The 22,991-nt window shown below is 37.1% G+C and overlaps 1 protein-coding gene across 1 annotated transcript in view; it reads left to right on the top strand.

The window, feature by feature from the left end:
* The window catches only part of MICU2 (mitochondrial calcium uptake 2), a 137,528-nt gene that overhangs the window by 62,420 nt on the left and 52,117 nt on the right, over positions 1–22,991 (top strand). The window contains exon 2 of the mRNA XM_062487598.1: positions 11,680–11,827. Coding sequence (XP_062343582.1) covers positions 11,740–11,827 — 88 coding nt within the window. The 5' untranslated portion in view covers positions 11,680–11,739. The remainder of the gene's footprint in view (positions 1–11,679; positions 11,828–22,991) is intronic.

The following is a 22,991-nucleotide window of genomic DNA, read 5'->3' as shown; positions in this document are numbered from 1 at the left end:
TTGAAAAAGAAAATCAGCACATGCTTGATGACCTGCTTAAATGGTACTACAGCCTCTGCAAAAGCTGTTTAAGGTGCAGCCAGGATGGCTGAAAGGAACTTTATCGCTGGTACAGAGGAATTTACCACAGAGAAGTGGATACCTGGTAGGTAGGGGGTTTTCCTAGATTCACATGCTGCAGAGAAGAAAACTTTGGTTCTGGTTGTGACCTTGCAGTCTCACTGAAGATACAGCACTGATGGACTTTGAAGGGAGAATTGAGAAAACATACTTGGACTTTCTTTATAGAAGAAAAGTAAAAAAAAATTAGAGAATGGAATTTATAAACACTGGTAAAAAAATGAAGGGTCAATACAACTCTGCTGTTATCAGGAATACACTAGTTTTACACTTTAATAGCTTCAGTTAAAATAAATATTTGTCAGTGTTAATCTATTTACAGACTTTGATCCTGAATTCAACTTTTAGGATAACTCTTGAAAATTCTGAATGGAAGTGACCTTTTTAATTTCTCTGATGTAAATCTAATATTCTGAACAACATGTCCTTGATGTCCAGTTTAAAGGTAGCAAGACATTTTTGCAAATACAGCATGTGTGTAAATTTAATTAATTTAATGATTCAAACTTCTGTTACCTTCTGATGGTGCCCTTAACTATATCTAATCTGTTCAGTTTTCTGTGCATTTTCTATTAGGGGCTGTCAAAAACTGATTTTAGACATTCTGATCTACGCAGCAATATGCTAGAACTTCAGAGATTATCCTTGCTCATTTTGTGTGTGTTGCATTTTGCAACCTATTGAGAACTTCAACTATTACAGAAATTCTTTGATTAAATAATGTGTGCTTAGTTCAAAGTAAACATGTTATTTTGAATGGGGGAAATTCTAAATTTGTGAATTATTTTTTCAAATATTTTGAATTCATTGTGAACTTTTTACAAAATAACATTGATAAAAATATTTCATTAGAAAATGGGAATACTGGAATTCAGATAAAACTTTGACTGTGGCTTCTGTTTTTCTGGACAAGTGGCATAGCAGAACTGGTTTTGCTGTCTCTCTTCATCCAGTCTTTCCATATGTCATTTCTGTGTCACATAAAATGCTGTAGAAGAAAAATTCTGCATGGGTAGAAAGTTTAAAAAAATAAACAAGTCTAGGAAAAATATGCCTGGCCACTGGCAAATATCTTGTGTTTTAAGACATTCCGGTTTTACACGTGACATTGTCACAAGATCAGTGACTCCTACAGAAAACAAATCATTTGTTTAGAAGGGAAGTCAGCAGCTTTATGGAGAAATAAATATAATTTTACAACTTAATTACAGTATAAACATTTCTTGTGGTTGCAATGACTTTGTTGTTATTGTTGTATTAATCTTAAAGGACATATGGATATTTGTTTTGGTACCTCCTGGGACGTGCTAAATCCTCTGAGCATAGCTCTGACCACTCTTTTAAAGAGCGTAACTCGTTAGCCATTTTTCATTTGTGTGACTGAATGTTCTGAATGTTTAATAAATAAAGGGGGGGGGGGGGGAAGGGGAGAAAAAATTAGGAAAAGCTTTAAAGATACTCTATTTTCTTTTCTTTACAAGTTGTTATTCTCTGATTAATTTGCTACTCTGGAAGTTTTATCTAACAGTGTTAGTTCACTGAAATAAAGTGAAGAATTTCACACTTCCCAGCTGCTGTTGAATGCTTTAGGAGGGTTGTTGATGGTAGTCTTTTCTATGGCAACCTAGTCAGCTAGCTTGCCTTCACTTACAGCACCTTTTTAAGTACCAGGCTCTCTGAGAACTGAGAAAATATCTTGGTATAGCATAGCTAATAATGGGAGTTAAAATCTGATGGAATTCTTGTAGAGTAAAAAGTGTATTGTGACTTTCAGTTAGGGATTCCTTTTGTTTTCAATTTAGTTTTTTATGCAAAAGAACCTGGAGCATATAGATCTGTCCTTTCCCTGCCCCCGCCTTCAGTTTGCTTGTGTCTTTATCTTGAAAGATTTGTTATAAAAAGGAGAAAGTCTCAGAAAAGTTAACTTCCCCCTCATACATTTCCAGGAACTTTTCGAGTTTCTGAGAGGAAGAGTAATGTGATTATCTCTGTAACATTCACTTTATCGCAGAAGGGGATTCTGACACTTTCTGAACACAGTTTTCCTGTCTTTCCATCAGTCTGCCACATCTAGGATTCTTAGATTTTTTTTTCTTCAGGGAGTCCTATGTTTTGAGTGTTTCCTACTATTTGGCACCGCTCTTTATTTTAGACAGTGACTTTTTTTCCCCTTAATTTCAGAATATTTATAACAAATGCTTGTGTAGTTACAATGGCCTCTTCTATTTTGTTGTGTTTTGATTTTAATATATTGGGATTTGTTTGCTTTTTTATTAAAAAAAAAACAACTTGCAATTCCTTTACCAGTATTTACTGGGTTTTATGTGGCTTTGCTGTAGAATGGCATCCTAAGAGTGTATGCAACTGGTATGTTCACTGGTATAATGTACAGTGACTTGTAACACTGTTAAATACATGTGTGGATTTAAACAAGAGCCTTAATGCACAGCCCTGTAGATCGTGCTTTGCATGAAGAATAAATTAAGGGCTCCTGTCTCAACTGAGCCAGCAGAACTTTCTTCTGAGTATCATCACACTTTTAAACTGACTTTTCTTTCTGAACACTGAAATTTTGATAAATTCATAACAGCTACAAGTTTTATTTAAAGTCTTTGCAGATTGACTAAATAGAAGCACTAATTTACAGAAAATTATGACAGCTAGCATATATGATAGTTGGATATTTAATATTCTATTTGTTTTTCTTTTCATTCTTTGATAGTGTTGTATAAGCGTTTTTAGGCCATATGTATGTCTTCTGTTTGGTTTAAGTTCTGTTTAGTCTTCTATACAGAAACACAGTTCTTAGTCCAGGAAGATGAAGTCACAGGGTATTTCCACTTAGGGGGAGCTTGTTTTAGGTAGAGAAATGGTTTTAAATCCATAGATTCTGCTGCTGCAGGGTTGGTTTTAATCAGTGCTGTGGTAGCCTTGTTGGCAACTGCAGCACTGGGTGTATTTCTTGTAATGCTGTCTCAGTGTCATGACAAAAATTCCCTGGCAGAGCAAGTACAAAGTACCTAGGTTAAAAATTTGACAGGATTTGCGTAATTATGTTTGGCACACAGCCTGTTTCAGGGAGTGATACAGCAATCCAAGGCTCTCCTACATGTACTCTTGTTGGAGGCACCGTGCCATCAGCCACTGTTCAAAACATAACATGTTTTGAATAGTGCTTAAACTAGATGGATATTCTGAAAAGTGTTTCGAAAACACTCAAGTGACAGCGTTCTCTGATGGCAGAGGCAGTTTCTTTCAGTGTTTCCCTTGAAGCCCATACATTGTGTGTAAAATATTGTGCTGGTGTAATGACTTTGAGGGAATACTTTTGGTACATTGTTGCAAACCTAGGGTATACAGAACTCTTGAGAGTGTATGCAGCCATTGACTGAGGCACTTTGAAATTGTTTTAAAAAGCTTGTGAGACAAATCTGGTATGTTCTTATTTTTTTTCTCCAATTATCACTAAACTTCCTACTATCTTAGTTTCCATTCCATTGTATTTCACTTCTTGCTCAGCCATTACACAGATTAGAGTAGCTATCTCGTTTCTTGTCCCGTTTATTCGTACATGAACATGGATATATTTAAATCTGCACAACAATTACATGTTAGTGCAATACATTTGTTTAATTACCAAAAAAAAAATTAAAAATCCCGATTTGAAAATGTAACCACTTTGCTTTTTACTATGTAAGTCGGCTGTCTGTTGCATGAAATCTAGCACCCTTATCCTCAGCATTTCATCTCTTTAAACTTTAGTCGGTACTGCTTACTTTACCTATTGGCAAGTTGCCTCCTCTTTTTGTCATCTTCTCCCAGTCTGGGTTTTAAACTTGCCTTCCCTTAGGTTCTTCTGTTTGGGTCACTATGTCCAGGACTAAATATTTACTCCTTTAAATTCATCTGTATGAGCACTGAGTCCACAATTTGTCTTGTTCAGAACAAAAGTTGTCTAGCATTCAACCACTGCTACTAAAGCAATTAGCTTTTTTTTTTTCTGTCTGTACAGTTGTTGCAGGACCAAGTACTATGACAGTAAAAACCTTTTAAAGCTATAAATCATTAGGTAAATATATGGCACCATGCAGATGGCATGAGTTGGACTGCAAAACTTCCCACACTTTGAAGTTGCACTTCTCAAACTCAGGCATATATAGTCCCATTTTTAAGGGTGTGCAGTCAAAACTGAATCTCACGTAATGAACGGATTATCTCTTGATATAGTTCAGAACAGATGAAGTAGAGCCTCTATCTGAGTTACCCAATCAAAACGGGCAGTTTTTTGAAGGGGCATATGGTTTCCTTCTACGTCAAAAGTACATTTAAGAGGTAAAGTCCTATCAGCTTGAAAATCCTAAAGATCTGCAAGCTCAGGGTAAGCAAAATCAGATGGCTTAGAGGCTTTCCCAGCTCCTTCTGAGATGGTGTGTGGAGAGACACTCCATACATCATTTGAATTAAAAATGAAGAGATAAAATAAAGATATTATGGCATTTCAAACAAGCTTGATCAGCAGGTCAAGGAATTCTGTCTCTCCACTCTCATGAGACCCCATGTGGAGAGTTGCATCCAGCTCTGGGGCCTCCAATGTAAGAAGGACCTGCTGGAGTGACGCCAGTGGAGGGGTGCAAAGATGATCAAAGCGCTGGAGCACGTCTCCAATGAAGCAGCTGGAGAGGGACATTTTACAAGTTGATAGATCTAAGATGAAAGAGGGCAGGCTTAGATTAGATATTGGGAGGGAATCCTTTACTGTGAGGGGTGGTGAAGTAGCGGCACTGGTTGTCCAAAGAAGTTGTGGATGCTCCTTCACTGGAAATGTTCGTAGCTGGGCTGAATGAGGCTTGGAGCAACCTGGTCTAATGGGAGGTGTCCCTGCCCATGGCAGGGGATTGGAGCTAGATGATTGTAAGGTCCCTTCCTACTCAATCTGTTCTATGATTCTGTGATTTTAAAGGCACTTAGTTAAGCACCATATATTTACACATTCACACATAGTATCTTTCAAAAATATCTAGCTCCTCTTAAAGATAAATGTATTTGTGTCTTCACATTTTAACCACACTTTAATGTGAAATGATTGGCTGAGAAAGATCAGTGAGAAGTGGATGTAACACATTTTTCACCCAAGTCTACTGTCCGTCAAATACAATGTAATGAGCTCTCCCAAGAAGTTGTATGGACACGTTTCCTGGGTGTGTTGTCTATGAGGCATCAGTGGCATCAGTGTGCCCCTCTGTATGTATTTAGTGCTTCTGCACCAGTGTGTTTGAGTGGTGTGTTAGCCTCAGCAGGGGGATGTGCAGGTAGGCTGGTGTGATAATTTGCAAGTAGAGGTGAAAATGTATGGTTTGTTAAATTAATTAACTGGCTCCCTGACTTGTTAGAGCTTGGGTACCTATCTGCCTTTCTTATATTCTGTTAGAGAAAACGTGTTACTTTCCTACTTTGTTTTAAGCTTATGTTTAAAAATGAGCTCTGGTAAGGCAGAAATTCTAGAATTAAATGCTGAAATTAAAAGCCCTTATAAACTGAGACTGGTTTCTGTATTATCCTCGTGTTTGAATTAATTCTCCATTTGGTATGGGTGCTCATAACAGTAGATCTGCTCTGTGTGCACAATTTAGTCTGAGCTCGGTGAAATGCAAAAGGAGGGAGAGAAAAATTAAAACCAAAAATGGCAGGGGTTTAGATGCAAACAAACTCAGCTGCTGCTACAAACAAAACCATCACTAATGAGTACCAGCACAGCAGAAATGACTGAGCAGCTATTTGAAAGAAAGGAGGGGAGTGGCACCTGTTAGTGCACAGAAAAGGCTTCATCTAATTTTCAAGTGTTTATATTCAGCCGTTAAGAGCAGCCAGACACGAGACTTTTGCATTCTTGTTCTTGTCCTTATTTTAGCATCTGTTCTCTGTATCATAAGTAGCTCCTGAGAAGGTATTTTTAATCTCTTGTTCTTTTCATATTTAGGGATTTCAAGACTGTCAGAGCTTTTAGTAAGGTAATTGTTTGTTCGTTTCAGTCACTCAAATACTTATTTATTTCTTTCCAGGAAAATATGTTCTCTGTGTGAGTTGTTTGGTTCTTCCACCCCAGCTTACTTTGTGTCCAGGCTAGCAGTTCGATTTGCAAGCCCAGAAAACATAATGTTGAAAAAAGCAATGCAGATCAGTTCACATCATCAGAACATTTTGGTTCCGATCTTACTGCTTTAACTTGGTGCTGGTTTTGGTAACTGGGGCATGTGATCATTCTTTGTTGTAAAAGTGCAAACTCCTTTTGCACATACTTACACAAGCTTTCTAGATATTATAATTTTGAGCTTTTTGTAAGTCATTTGTGTCAAATGGATTTCTTGTCAAAACTCTTTTTCATCTATCAATTATTGCATCATATGAAATGTTCAAACATTCAGCTCTGAGCATTATTCCTCTGTGCATTCAGCATTGCATGCTGGGTATGTTTAACATGTGCAGCAGAGTTGGAGATAGAGTTATTTTGATCATTTCAAAACTGATTGGGTTGAAATTGATATAATAATGACACTAGTTAACTGCAATGTTTTCACTGGTTGTACAGAAATTTGATACAGAGTTGCTAAATCCTGCTGTAGATCTAGTGTGAATTAATGGATCCAAGCCTGAGGCTCCCCCAGATCTGGCTGGCACCAACTGGATTTTAATTACATCCCACACATTGGTTTAATTATTCTTGTAGCAGGTAAAATGAGTGTTACAAGTTAATTCTTTCACATCACAACATGCAAAAAAAGTATTGATCGTCTTTTCAGATGAGAGGAAAAAAGGTTTAAAATATCTTAATTTTATTTTTTCCCAAGGAAAAAGGAAGTAAGGTATGTGGATAATAGATAAAACAAAGACAATGAAAGGATAAAAAGAGACAAAATAAGTAGATTGTATGGAAAGAAGTAGAGTAAAGAAAGAAAATTATGTTGGAAAAAATTAACTGGAATGTGTATTCTATTTTATAAGCAGAAGTTTAAAATAGAAAACTTGAAAGGGATAGTCACATTAAAACTCCAAATTCTGTGCAAATGGAAAAAAAGTAAAATGAATGAAAGGGGAAGACATAAATTTAAATTGAAGGGCATGTGTGTGTAAATGGATGTGATATTTTAAAATAGTTCCTCTCTAATAATCAGCAGTATATATTTGAGTTTGTACTTAAGAATGACTTAGCCCTTTAATGGATACAGAATTAGCGTTACCAAAAAGCACATCACGGCAATGAGCAGTCTTACTAAAAACACAGGTAAGGATCATCAAAGTTTTATTTATGCAACCCTTCATTTTTATTTATTTTTTTAAAAATTCAAAGCTATAGTTAATATAAGGGGTTTCTTTGACTTAAGCTTGCTATTTTGCATGCCAGAAAAGAAAAAAAAAAAAAAACAACAAAAAGCCAAAGATCGAACACAATGAATTCTTTAATAGCATCATAAAATTAGGAGACTGAATAATAAACAGATTTATTATATCAATGTGAAAATTAATTGTATGAAGTAATGTTGCTGCAGGAAGCCAGGAAGGAAACCACAGTCTTTGGTGATGCCAGTGGCTGGTCAGCTCATGCTGATGCTGCCATGTCAACTGCACGGCATCCTCCTGGAGCCCTTTTCATGTCATTCAATTCTGATTTACCATCAGCTATCACAGCTTTACCATGCACATTCTGAAATTGGCACTGGAGGCTGGACATAAAACCACAAAGGCAGCTAAATTCCAAGTTAAAGCTGAAATTTCATTCTCAGTTCTCTTGGTGGTGGGGGTGCTGTGGAGCACGTTGGAACAGCCACTGGTCTGGACCCACGCGCAGAAGAACGAGCTGGGAGTGGAATTTCAGCCCAAGCCTTACTGTTAATGCCACGTAGCTCTTTGTGGTTTGATTTCTCTTACAGGGCACTGTTAGACTCAGAAATAAGCCCAAGTCAATCCCAGAGTTATTTTAAACTATGCTTACAAGTCTTGTGGTAATAGTAATAGATTCTTCTCACCCATTGTGCCTCTGGAATTTGAATTTTTGTATCCAGCTTGTCTTGAGTTTGCACTGTTGGATACTGCTGAGGTGTTAGATTACAGATACCTTAATATCTGAGGTTCAGCCTTAAATATATAATTATTTCTTACAGTATACCTGTCTTTACTTGAAACTCATTTTGTGGAATAGAATTAAAGAGGAAAACTGCTTTTTGCTTGATGCATGCATTTTTATGAGCGAAATGAGCTTTCGCAGTGTTTTTAAAAATGTCAGGAATGTCAAATCATTTTTATCTGAAGGACTCATTGGATGACTCAGGAAAAACTGCTTGGAAAGTAGTCATGATTTAATTGAAGTGGGAATGATACTGAATTGTGGAGAGAGACCTTGCTCCCATCTGCACTCTTTAGATTGGTACTTCAAAAGAAGATCAGTCTTAATTTTAAGTGATTGAATCAGCCTTTTCTTCAAAACATTTTTTTTATTTAATCTTTGGTTAGCCACTTGGAATAATGATTAGAATAGTTATTCAGACATTTGTCTCTGCTAAGAACAAATGGGAGTTATGCTTATAAGCTTGGGTTTTTTTTTTCAAAAAACAAGAGCTTTCTACTTCCTCCTATGTATTTCCATCCTTTACCAGCTGTCTTTGGTGGGTCTGGCATCCCTGCAGATTGAAGACTTGGAGAGATATGTATTGGTGAAGAAAATAATAGTGAATGAGAGGGAGGGATACAGCTTTTAAATGAGGTGGTAGCTGCTCTAGCTGAGCTCATGCTCATGTCCTGAAGGGTGCTCTTTGCAGATGATGAATTTCTTTAAGAGTGACAGGATGTCAGGAGTTTTGCAAAAGCTTAGGGGAAAAAAATATAGGAGATGGCACAGCTGATTTATTTCATCCTGTTTTGTCCTCATTTGTGCTAGTTTTGAAGCTGAAGTTCATAAGGAGTTAGCCAAGGCTGTTTTGCCAATAAGGGATGCTAGTTTCACAAAAATAAAGGGGTATGATGAGTCCATAATCACATGTTATTGTAATTCTGATGGGAATAGGTTCCTTTCCAAATACAAGGCCCTCTTCAGAGTTAATATGTGCACATGTAAACACAGAATCACAGATATGCTGAGTTTGAAGGGACCCATCATGATCATCAAGTCCAACTCCTGCACAGAACACCCCAAGAACCTCACTATGCCTGAGCACACTGTCCAAATGCTCCTTGAACTGTCAGCTTGCTGTTGTCACCACTTCTCCAGGGAGCCTGTTCCAGTGCCTAAACACCCTCTGGGTGAAGAACCTTTTCCTGATATCCAACCTAAACCTCCCCTGACACAGCTTCAGTCCATTCCCTCAGGTCCTGTCACTGTCACCACAGAGCAGAGATCAGTGCCTGTGATGCCTTGTTTTGTCTAACTAAACTGTGAAGAGAACTTGCTAACACTTTATATTAAGTTCAGAGTTATATACTAATGTAGTACAGAATCTGGGAAATATGGAAGTGTCTGGCCTCTGTTCTAAGCACTTAAGGCATCATCTGCCCCTCTGCTTCCCCTCACAAGGAAGTTACAGACTGCAGTGGGGTCTCCTCTCAGTCTCCTCATCTCCAGGCTGAACACACAAAGTGACCTCAGCTACTCCACATACGACTTTTTCTCAAGGCCCTTCTCCATGTTTGTTGCCCTCCTTTGGATACTCTCTCTACAGCTTAATATCTTTCTTATATGGTGGTGACCAAAACTGGTACCTAGGTATTTCAGTTAAAATTGTGGATTGCTGAAATTCAGTATTCTGCTATCAGTAACAAATTTAGCTTTAGACAAGAGTTCAGATAAATACTGCAAGACTTAAGAAACTTGAAAATCCAGTTGGTTTGAACATATTGTAGAATTCGCTTTTTACTTCTTGTCTAAACTTTTAAATTTTGCATTTATGCAGGAAGATTGCTCTTCATTACATAAATTTTGGTTAAAGGACAACTGTGAAACCATTTTCCACTTTTTTTTTAAATTTGCCGTTGGGGAAAAATTGCTTATGTTACTGTGAGAAGGATATGATTTTAATAAGAATGCAGCATGTTAATATCCAGCAACCATGAAATATTCATTTGAGATTTACAGTGTTTGTTGAGTCTTGTTAACTAAGCAATTATAGAGTCGCTTGTCCCCTAAAGTTTTAAAATGTATAAAGCCACATTTGTTGCTACATTGGATTTGTTTTTAAGCAGTATTTTCCAGAACAGGCGGGTCTGAACAGCAGCAGTGCACTTGTGTTGTAGGCCATGATAAAGCTCTATACTGAAGAAGCTTAAAGCATTTCTGTCTAAACCAAAACAAGTCTTGGCTTCAGACACTTAGAGGTAGCCCGTATTTTCCCTGCATATCAGAATATTACTGTTTTAAATCTAAATTCTGAGTATTTTGGGTTTTGTTGTTGTTGTTGTTGGTTCCTGGTTCCCTCTCACCCTTCATCAAAACCTGAGGTTTCAGACAAACAAACATGCTACAAGGGAAAGCTAAAATTGACTGTAACAGGTGCTTCTAGCCTATCATTCAATGAAATATTTTAACAAATCCTTAATGCTAGCAGAGGGGTGCAAGGTATGGGATTAAATGGCAAGTTATAGCTTTCTATTTAGAAATGCAGTAGTGTATAATACAATATATGATGGTAATTGTTCCATGATTAATGTTCAAATACACACAGTGTGTGTTCTGAACTTTAGAGTTTTTTCATTTTCCTGTTGTCACTTACCGTCTCTGAAATCCTGAAGTGTAAATACCTGTTTCACTGGGTCTGTGTCCTCTTTTACTGACAGTGGGTGCTGGTGCTACTCATCAGAGTATTGTCAACTCATATGATTTTGATCCTGCATCTCCCAGTATTTATGAGGAGAGGGTGAAGTTGGAGATTTTTGTTTGCTTGATTAGTTGAATCTTTGGGTTTGGTGGTATGATCTCTGACTCTTTTGCTACTGTTTTCATTGCTTTTCCCATTTTCCTGACTTCTCTAAAAGACAGGCCCATAGTTAAGCATCATTATTCTACCATCTTACGAGTTGCTCCACAATTCAGTAATTATCTTCAGGAATGGGTCATTTGCATGCATATGCAACACATTTCAGCCTTTGCTGAGCCAGCCATTAACTTGGTGAATTTACTGTCTTATTTACTGTCTGGTGGGTTTAGGTTTTTTGTTGAATTAGCGAGCTGAATTTGGCTCAGCACGAGCCCAACAAGTAGCAGAGCTGGCAAACAAGGAGGTGCAGGACCACATAGCCAAGAGCAGGGGAGTGGGAAGCAGGAGCAGTCTTTGGTGACATCCAGCCATTGATTTGGCTTGCCTGTGTTGTTAAAGTATGCTCTAATTGAAGCCAAAAAATACTTTGACTATCATATAAACATGTCATTCTTTAACACTGTGCCATAAAAGCTTTAATTGCTGGTAGCTCTTTGTTGTGGCTGCCCACAAAATACTGAGGTTTATCAAGATAGGGTATAGGATTTTTTCTAATTACATTTTTCGTCTACAAATGCAGCGGACTTTTTTTCTTTTTTAGAAAGAAGATGTCATTCATGCAGATGTGGATGAAAGACTGTCTCTTCGAAAGCACCGCTTCATGCATTTTGCATCACTGGAATATGAAGGAGAATATTACATGACACCAAGAGATTTCTTGTTCTCAGTGATGTTTGATCAAGTTGAACGTAAGTTGTATTCTTGTCAATGTATTTGTGAAGGAAAAGAAACTTCCGTAGAGATGTCATTTGTAAATCCCTGGGATAAGATCCTTTATGTTATATAAATCAGCAGAAGCCAGTTTTTAAATGTTGCCTATATGGATTCTCACAGACACCACGAAGTGAGGCTGCTGATTTAGAAATCTGGTGACTTGCTGATGACATCTCTGCATAATTTACATGCCCGATCAGTACGTAGTTCCTCAATTGCTTACATGCAACAGAAAACAGAATGAGTCTATTCTAATAGTGTTCATACCATTCCTGGCCTTTTTATCTTCTATCCAGTTCACCAGTGAGTAATTCTGTGACCTTTTTTCTTACAGGACAGATTGAGTTGAATAGAATAATAGAGCCCAGAATTCAGTTCTACATTTTTGGTTTTAAATCTTCTTTGATTTTTATGTAACCTAATTAAGAACAAATCAAAATCACGAGTGCTTTTTCAAGAAGTACTTTTAAAAGTGTGCTTTCTGAGGAGAAGATAGTAACAGCACACAAATAAAATGTGCATGAGTCACTGTCCTTTACTGCAGCTTTTCTGGCTTCATTAATTCATTCCTTAAGCTTCTTCTTTTTTTGTATCTTCTCCTGTTATTTCAATGATACAGTAATTTTTCTAATGATATGTGCCTTTTTCATCAAAAAATTGAGTTCTACAATTTTCCCATGTTTTTTTTTTCTTTGTTTGGAGTTTTTTGTTTGTTTGTTTGTTTGTTTGTTTTGGTGGGTTTGGGGTTTTTTTGTTTCTTATATTTTTTGTTTGCTTGGTTGGTTGGCTTTGTTTTTGTGGGGGTTTTTTTTGTTTTTTGGGGGTTTTTTGGGGTTTTTTATGGTTTTGGGGGGGTGGTTTTTTGGGGTTTTTTTGGGGTGGTTGGTTTTTTTTGTTTGTTTGGTTTGGTTTGGTTTTTTTTTGTTTTGTTTTTGTTTTGTTTTTGTTTTTTGTTTGTTTGGGTATTTTTGCTTCTGAAAGGTTAAGTTTTTCCAGGTTCCAGAGAGGATTAACACTTAGAGGACAAATACTCTGTTAATTAATCTGGTAAGGGAAAGAGGGAGAAATCCCATCTTTAGTAGTTGTCTGACTGAGAGAGCATATTGTCTAGCAAAAGCCATTCAAAGCCTGGGATGCTCTGCCCACCTATCAGCAAATGCTGTAGTGATGGAGTATTGAACTGGAAATCCAGAAGGGAATTCAAGGTCCTGTAGAAGGGTTTGAGAGACAGGGAGGAAGAAGGAGACCAGAATGCACTTTGATTCAAGCTTGTCGAAAACCTAGGGCAGAAAGCAGTTTAAAAGAGCTGCAAGTGGTCAATGAATAGGACAAAAGTATCTGTAATAAAAGAAGTTTTCCAGTAGCTGCCAAAAATCTATAGGTGATAAGGATACATGAATTCACTGCTGACACACAGCTTCTAATATTACACAAAGCTGATTATAAATCCTTAGAAGGGCTTTATGACATTGAGAGTCACAGAGATTTTTAAAATACTTTTCATGTATGTTTGTTATGTTTTTAATGTATGAGTGTTAGACTTTTTTCCCCCTCAAAACTTGAGTCATTTAGTTAAAAACCTAAAAGGGAACTTACTGTGAGTTTTCCTGCCTGAAAGACAGTGAATACAGAAACTTTCAGTTTTGAAGGTGTGGTTTTCAGACAGTTGTCTCTGAAGACGAGGTTAGAGAGATAAATGTTTTTCAGTCCTAGCCGTTCATACATATAAAGTGGTTACTCCAAGTATAATAGTACACATGCAGATTTTTTATGAAATGGTATGTGGTGATATCTATTTGCAATGCAGCCAAGTTAATTTCAGTTGTTTTTCAGTTGCTAATATGAGTAGGAAATAGCATTAAACAGAAAATAATAAATAATGACAAGAAAAAAACCTTTGCTCTAATGCATATTTAGCATTTCAAATTGAGGTCAGGCTTTCAGCAGTAGCATCATAGATGCTTGATAGAAAAATGTTGGCACTTTAATGTTCCTAAGTATTTTTTTAACTGTCACTGGTATGGATTCTTTGACCAGTAGCATAAACACAGTGGTGAGCAATTGTCTTGATTTCTATTGCTTGGGATTTTACATTTTTATGTGACTGCAGACACAGAATTTGATAGTACAGAAATATGGCACTTGAAGTATTTTAAAGGCAGTGGTTTTATTCATTGTGTTTAGAAGAGTTTCATATGAGGAAAATAAAGGGACCTATCTCAAATGTCTGTCCTGGTATATTCAGAGTAGGTCAAGATAGTGAACATAATAGCAAAGCAGCAATTATTTTGGAAGCTTTCCAGTTATATAATAAAATAATTTTATTTCACCCTGAACAATTTCTTTAGAAAGGAAAAAGATATGACAACACTTATCTTAGGAAATTATACCCTTCACTTACTGCATATTTAGATGCAATTTTAACATGTGATCTTGCATTTAAATGGTGAGTCTTACAATGCTGAACTTCAAGCTGTAATGATTTGGTTATTCTCTACCTATTTTTGATTAATTGCTAATAAGTAAAAAAACTCAAACCTCAGCAAAATCTGAAGTACCCTGACCGTAACCATTCATCTTCATAAAATATTTGCTTGGAGTTTTCCAATTGGATGCTGTTTATGGTAATGTGGAAGACTTAGGGCTGTCCTAAAGTTTTGTTTCTGCTGTACTTTTTCAGACAATATTCAGAAACTTCTAACTAACCTCATGAGCAGTTTAGTTGTGTACATCAAGAAATATTGCTGAGGTGATCTATCCTTATTCAGAGATAAAAACTCCCACAAGGGAAAAAGGCAAGCAAAAAGAGGGATGAGAAACAGTTATGAATTGAGAATAGGAGACCTTGGCCAGCCAGCCTTAGCGTTTTTGCTCATGGGTGGTTGTCACTGGAGAATTGCTTTGAAATCTCCTATTAGCTTTTAACCACAGTCGAATTTAGTAGAAATTAAGTGTGGTGTTATGTAAACCAGATGAGTTGTTGGTGTCAGCACTAAAAAATACCAAAATATTTTAGTTATGTGCAGATTGTCAAGTGAATTCCTGTACAGTTGGAATTTATTACTGAAGCAAAAATCTGAGGTGTGCCCTTTGACAAGATTGCAGAAGATGCAGTAAATTATGATTTATTATGGAACACTTTACCAGATAGGAAAACAGATGCACTGTACTGCAAATGTATCAGCTGTCATCCAACCTTAGTGGTCTTGAACTCTGCCTGGTAGATCTTAGTTCACTACCTCTGGTCATTTGTTTCCTGGTGCATGGGTTTCTCTACTGTTCCTTTTCTTTAAAGTAGGCAAAAGTTGTGAAATATTGGCATTCCTGTTAATTAAATCACACCTTCAAAGTTACTTATTGTCAGGGTGATAATGAAGAAAAATATTTACAGTACTACCATGTAAGGAGAATGAGCTGATAACAAATGCAGTTTCCTGACAGACTTTTTGTTCTGCATATTGACAAAGCAAAGAGCTCTATAAAGGAATAAAGACACCATCCAAAGAAAACTTTGCTTGTTTTTAGAGGCAGTGCTTCACACCAAGTTACTCTGTAAATATGTGCCTAGTTCTATTGCTGTTAGTTATTTCATGAAAGGAAGCAGCCACCTCTTTATAGACAGTGGCGAACAGTAAATGAGATGTGGTAGTGTGGCACAGCATTTGTGCCAGCGCAAAACTAATATGACAGCATTTTTTTTCTACCACTTAGTGCAGTGCATACTAAATGCATCATTGGGGATTTTGGATTCAGGGTTATATGCCATGTAATCTTGTGTTAAAACTGTTACCACAGGGATGTGTGGCAAACCATTGCAAAACCAGCCAAGTTCTTCTGGGTAATCTGTGGGATGTTCATGTAAATCATCATACCTGATGTAATGATAGTTTAGTGAAAAAGTGTTCTCTGTTACTGTTCTTATTGTGATACAAAAATGCTTCACAATGTCTAGTAATATCTAATACAAATAATGTGAATTTGCTGTGTTGCATCAGAAATTCTAGCACTTTCAAGATCACAGGTGCAGGAAGGATAAAATTCTGCTGTTTTACATTGACTTTCCATTGCAATGCAGGAGCACTTTCAAGAGACCCTTCATGTAAAATTCGTGTCTAAACAGTTGTGCATACTTAGGCTCATATTCCAGATTAGACAACCAATACTGTGTTAGAGCTCCATGGAAATACCATCTCTGATGTGCTATTGCAGAACATACAGGAAAATCTGTATTAATTTTTGAAAAGGACTGCAAGAATCTTCCTTCAGGAAATTCAGATTTTGGAATGCATTTAATCTGAACTGTGCTTATGTACTTTTTTTTTTTTCTGGAGAAGATTATTCTGTTCCTCTTCCAGGTAAAAGACAAACCTTCAGGTTACCTTGTCTGATAACAATTGACACTTGCTAAATAAAGATCTCAATCCTTCTCTGTCTACTCAGTTCAGATCTTACGTGTTGTAGCATCTTCATTCATTCAGCTGCAGTAAAAGAGATTTTTCTGTGTTCTGGTAACAGAGGCAGTATTTCCATAATAGAGTCCTATTTGTCCATGAGGATTAGTGTGTTGTAAGTTTCCTTGGAGAAGTTGTTCAAGTTGGTTAAGCTTTCTATGCAAACACACTTGGCACAAAGTTGTGGTGTGTTTGCAGACATGATATGATGTGTGGCTTCCTGTCACAGCATCAGCGTGGTCATGGCTGTGAGGGAATCTGAGTAAAGGACACAATGCAAGTCTCTGGTGGCTAAAAATTTGAGTTCTCCATTGTCCTTAGTTGAGGTCAATGCTGGTGCAGTCAGTGGTGTTAGGAGAGCCAAAAGGGAGTCAGTAGATGAGGACTTCGGAATAACCTGAGTCAGTCTTTTTATTTTTGGGTCTTGAGTTTTTTGCCATTGGCAGGAGTTCAGGTGCCGATGCTTTAGTGTCTTCATTTTGACCTGAATTTCATACACGATAATGAATCAGACTGATGTGAGTCATGCATCAGTGTCAGATCTAAAATCTGGGATTCAGAGCCAAAGAATAAGATTGAAGCATGCCTAAATGGAGAGGCTTCATATCGGAAGTAGGGATTGAAGTGTTGTATGGGAAGCCATTGATACAGCTGGGAACTGAATTCAATCCTCTCAAATTTCTAATGTGTTAACAAAGAAATTGTTTTCTCTCTATCTCTGCGTTTAGTGGTTTTTTAGTACAGATAGGTCCTTGTTGCTCAAATCCACCAAACACAGTAGAGAACTCTGCAAGCTGAATATGCACGACAAAGATTACCCTTTTCCCAGTGCTAGATGGAAGCTAAAATGAAGATAAATCCAAAGAAGTAACATGATGGTTTAAAGTCATTAGATTAACCTCTTCTGAATTTCAGAAAATGAAACAAAATCAGCCATTTCTAGCCAAAGGTTCTTAGTCATCACTGTTTACTCACTTTTTAAAGTGGGGTTGTGAGTAAAGAAAAATGCTATTCCTATTAAGAAACTGAACACAAAAGCAAAGATGAACATTGATTGCTGAAAATGTCTTCCACGCTATGGTTTTTTCATCCTCAGCTATCCTTAATCACCCAAAAAGCATTAGGAAAACCTACCACAACCCTGTCGAAGTCTTCAAAGTAAGTTACTTTCACTTTCTGTCAAGTGTCCAAGTAGAACATAAAAATTGGTGTTGTGCATAAAATACTATATTGTTTTGGATCTAATGTTGTGTCTCAGCTAATTGTTTGTAATTAAATAAGCTAATTAAGGGAGGGTTTGCTTTTTTTTTTTTGTCCTCATCAATTAGATGTCAACTCTGATAACTAACGTACACAGGCTGTGTGTTTATCTAAAAACCAATTTGACAGTAAACAGTTCTTTGTTTAGAAATATGGCAGGAATTCCTATGATCTTGATAATATGTATTTATGTCTGGACATATGTTTTGTTGTGAACTCAAAATAAACACTAATGCACTTTCATAATGGTTACATCACAAAATACTACAAAAGAAAATCAAAGATGGGATTCTTGAGGAGAAATGCAATGTTTCCGTCTGCAGCATTCAAATCTGCTCTGTTGGCTGGGCTTCTTTTTGGTGTATTAACCACTGGCCTCTGCACCAACTTAGTTCTTTGCCCCCATTTGTAAGAAAAGCACGTTTGGTTGAGAATCTGAAAAGCAGCTGAAGGGGAGCAGCGCTGAGAGCAGAAGTGTTAGGTGAGTGCTGGCTTCCAGCACTGTAGCCTTGCAGCTGCAGCAGTGAGGAAGCATGCACGGTCAGATGGGAGAGCAGGAGGAAAGGGAACCATGGAGCAAAATCAATTAAAAACGAGCATGTTTTTGCATATCATTGCACAGAGAAAATATGTCCTATTTTTCCCTCCAGTTCTATTTCCATGCCTTCAGTCATGTTCAACCTTGTATCTAGATTCCTTTCAAATAGGAAAAAATATTTTTAATCCTTAAATTTATACTGACGTTGTATTAATTACATTTGTATATTTGCAGGTATGTCTGTGTGAGATGGCAGTAAGGTTATATTGAGTTTGTATCTCTGTTGTGGTTGATTCCTATTTTTCCCTTTGTGGCATTGATGACTGGCTGAAGAATGATGCAGTTTGATAGTTCTTACCTCATTTGACTGCAAAGCTTACTGATTAGGTAAAAACCTGGGCAAGATGATTTGAAAATACATTACCAGCTATTTAGCCTTCTGAAAATCTTCAACAAGAAGACAAATTACAGCTTCTCAATGAATGAAAGCAGTTTTGTCAAACTCAGCACAAAAATAGTACCAATAATAAAAGCAATGAGCCATCAGCAGAGTTGAGCAAGAGGCAAGTGGTCTCAATGCACATCTTGAAGGATTTGGTTATTTAAAGTGTGAAAGTTATTGGTTATTTAATGGCATCTGAATGGAAAACAGATTCCCTGAAATGAATGAAAATATATTGTGTGCATACAGAATACTTGTAGTGCAAGTAATGGAAAGATCTGGTTATTAATAACAGGAGTCTGCTTGTTGTATAAACATCGTCTGCCTTAGAATTTCAGAAGTCTTGCAACAGTTTCTGCTTTAGTCAAGTATTCCAGTTTTGTGACATGCTAATGTGATATTTAAAATACCTTACAGAGAAGTCACTTTTTTAATGCATATGGGAACATTTCAAGACCTCATACAATCATTCTTGGTCTCTGAATATTTTTCCTATCTTTAAAGATTTTTTTGTTCTTTTAGAACACCACACACTGTTTCAACTACTTTTATAACATACTGTCAACATACCACAGAAAATATCTCTGGGATTAGTTCTCCCACAGGTTCTGAATGCTTTTTGACAGATTACTTCAGTATTTTTTTAATAATTCAGTGGAACTTAATCAGTTCTGAAACATCCTGCCTAACTGACAATTAAGTCTTAACATATGTAGTGTGAAAATCAGATTCAATGAATTTTTTTCACTCTTAAGTGTATTTTAGTTTCTTGCAACATATGTCCTCAAGACAGACAGGTATTGGTTTATACTGAGGAAATACAATCTGATTTTAAAATTCCTTGGCTTGCATTCAGTTATTTAAGAACTGATGAGGATCTGCAGACCACTGGCGGATGATAGCAGGTGCCAGGAGTGCAGGTCAGGCTCCTGCCAAAATCTAGCACGCATTCTAGCCTCATATTTTCAGTTGTTTGTAACTCTTTTGGTACTGATGGTTCCATGCTTTTCCTTAGGCCAGTGCTGGACATTTATTGTATTAGTCATATGATTTATCCTTTTTTGAGTAACTTTGATACAGACTATTTTTACCCTGCTTGTTTTCATAAGAAATGTTACATTGTGAGTTTTTAAAAAATGCCTAGGGTGGAACCGCAAAACATCAATCGGTTTGCTTCTAGGCAGTAGTAGCTGGCAAGGTGTGCAGCCTGCTTTGGTAGGTGAGAGGAGCTATCCTTACTTGCCAAACAGCTGGCATCTCCAGGGGCACCTTTGAGAAGTTCCATTGCTCCCAGTTTGGAAAACACTGGCACCGATTCCCTAAGGGAGAAACTGGCCAGGTTATGCTTTGTTTTTTCACTCCCCAGCCTTGCACCTGCAGTGGGTTATAGCACCGATTGTGCTCAGTAGCCTTCCTCGTCTGCTGTGAAACAAATACTGAGTTCAAAGACTTTTTATTTTTTTCCATCTGTAAAACACACAGGTTCCTCTTGTTAGAGCCACCTGCTTATATGGCAGTGCCCTCCCCTGGGATACCAGCTTCCTTACTGCAGAGGGGAATGCAGACAAGAGACAATTTTTTTAGTAATCAAATCAGTCATCCAGTGTTGTCCAGTCCCTCAGAGAGCTCAGGTCATCACACCATCATCCATATTGCTGGCAGGCACCTGGTCATTCTGCTGGCTACATCTTTTTTAAAATATCTTTCCGCTCAGACCTGGAAAAGCCTGAAAGTTAAAGGATTTTACAGACACAGCTAACAATAAAACCCCTACATTTTCTAACAAGTCCTGCCCTGGTTGTTACCAGATAAAAAGTAGTTCAGCATTGCTAGTAGGTCCAAATCCATCCTACCTGGCCATTCTTGGTTTTTCTAGCTGCTCTTTTCAGCTGATCAGTATACATAAAATTTCAATGCCCCGGGACTTTTTTCACCAAGAGCTGCAGTCATATTTGGCTTAATAAAAATTTTTAAATGGGCTCCTTGCATGGAATTTAAATAGAAGACGTGGCCAAGTCAGCTACCTTTTGATGTTACTCAGTTTATTCCAGTTGTCTTTCAGGACTGATGTTTGAAGTCTTCAGAACAATGAGGCTCGTTTTCCCAGGCACCAGCCTTCTTTTCAAGTCATGAATGTGTGTCCTTTGTGCCAATACCTCTAATACTTTTGGAACTACTGAGACAGTGAAATCTTGCTACTCATTGGTATTGGCAAGCACGTAGTAAGTCATCTACCCCACTAGAGAAACTTCCAGTTCCAGAAAACAGAAGACTTTTCTCCTTTTCTGTTCCTCTCCAAATGTTGGGTGTTTTTTTTTTCATTTTTGTTTCTTCTGGGGAAGGGGTGTGCATGTGTTTGTGTGTCACCCTCACCCTGACAATAGCGTTTATTCCTTTTCTGTGGATTTGTTGGTGACATAGGATGTGAGAGCTTCCTTCTGTTTCGCTGCCAGTTTCTTGGGAGAAACTATAAAATCTAATGCTCAAAAATTTAGTCTGCTTCTCTGTCTTTCTTTGAACTGGCTAAGGAGAAACATTTTTTGCCAGATGTATGGTGGTAAAGGCAGTCTCTACTGCTGAAAAAGTGAGCGGGTCTTTTAAACCAGTATGGTCATTTTAAAAGTACACTGGGCAACATAAATTGCTCTACACTTTCACTAGCAAAAAGCTTACTGTTGTTTGCTTTTCGTTTGTACCAACTGTAAGAATTATAAAAAGCCCACTTAAAATTTGATTCGTTTGTCATTTCAGTCTCTTTCCTCTGCAGCTAAAATAAATGCTCATTTCAAGAGGACAGTTGTTATTCTTTATGTCCAGTATTTCTGTAAAAAGGACAAAGGATATCTGCTTAGTCAAACCATTGTAAGAACACTCATATTTATTGCCACTGCTCACCTAAGTTAATATGTAATATCTCGTAAAGTATTTTTATGGATTTGTATCCTCTTTTAAGGGAATACTTCATAGCTTAGTACTTGTCTTTAAGGTTTCATAGCTAAGTGTTTCAAAATTTATCATATATGTTCTGTAAGTAAGCTCCTATTTCAGCAGTTTAAAATAAAACAAACTTAAAATGCAGACCTTGTACATTTTTTCATACTCAAAATAATTTTTAAACACTGGTTATATTGGAAAACAGTGACACATTATCTCTGTTGCTTAAAAACTCTGCTGATATCCACCCTATAAGTAGTCGCTGTCTGTAGAAACCCTCTTGCTCATATGCTAACATTTCCCATTTCTTAAAATAGTGGATTTTCTTTTCTTTCTTTTCTTTCTTTCTTTTCTTTCTTTCTTTTCTTTCTTTCTTTTCTTTCTTTCTTTTCTTTCTTTCTTTTCTTTCTTTCTTTTCTTTCTTTCTTTCTTTTCTTTCTTTCTTTCTTTCTTTCTTTCTTTTCTTTCTTTTCTTTCTTTCTGTCTTTCTTTCTTTCTGTCTTTCTTTCTTTCTGTCTTTCTTTCTTTCTGTCTTTCTTTCTGTCTTTCTTTCTGTCTTTCTGACTTTCTTTCTTTCTTTCTGTCTTTCTTTCCTGGAATCCTTCCTCCTTCCCTCCCTCCTTCCTTCTTATTATAAGTAATTAAGCTACCACTCAGCACTGGTTGTGTTAGGTTAGCAAACCTGAGTTTATTTTTATCTCCTCTGTCTGGATGAGGAGTATAGGTAGGTATCTTTATTCCATGCTCTTCTAAGTCTGATCTATCTGTGTAAAGCTAGCATCGTTCCCTGGCTCACGGCACAATCCACTAGCAATCACTGTGGTCTAAGGAATGGAACAAGGATGGAGATCAGGAACTTCTTAAATTAAGATTGTTGCTGAAATTTCTGAATGTCAGACTACAGCTTTAGTTAAAGAGAAAAATGGTTCAAAGCAATGCTCCCTTGAGCAAAATGCTGAAATGCTTCTAGCCTGTGCTCCACTCGCAGTCACTATGTGCAGAACAGCTTCCAGCACCAGAGGTGCTTTGGTCCTCATTTGTACCTCCATCTGTCTGCCAAGCTGAGGATACGGAGGTAGAGCAAATTCTTTTTTGCATCCTTAGGTGTGGAATTTTTTGACATAATCCTTGTATTGTGATTAAAACAGAAAAAGATAGATCTAGCAAAGAACCTCCTCTTAGGAGGTCATGTACAGCCAAGGGCTCAATGCCCCCAGGTTAGGTATACTTTTGCTCAGGGAAAGGAAAAGAATGTTCATTTTTTCAGTCTACAGTTGCTCTTGGAGGAAAAACTAGTTTTGTCAGAGAAGCTGAGAATGGCAGGAAAGAGACAACACAAGAATAATTGAAAGAGGTGAACACGGAAGCCCAGTATACTGAAGGCTGCTGCAAGTTAAATGAGAATTTTTAAGTGGGAATTTTGATGTAAAGTGTACTTCTGCATTTGGATTTGCCCTCTTAATTGTATTTACTGAATAAGTATTTCTATTCTATTTCTATCTTGACCTATTACA

This window comes from Cinclus cinclus, chromosome 2 (genome assembly GCF_963662255.1).
Source record: "Cinclus cinclus chromosome 2, bCinCin1.1, whole genome shotgun sequence".
In the NCBI taxonomy this organism is placed as follows: domain Eukaryota; kingdom Metazoa; phylum Chordata; class Aves; order Passeriformes; family Cinclidae; genus Cinclus; species Cinclus cinclus.
The sequence above is the reverse complement of the archived record's forward strand: the minus strand, read 5'-3'. Positions and strand labels throughout refer to the sequence as shown.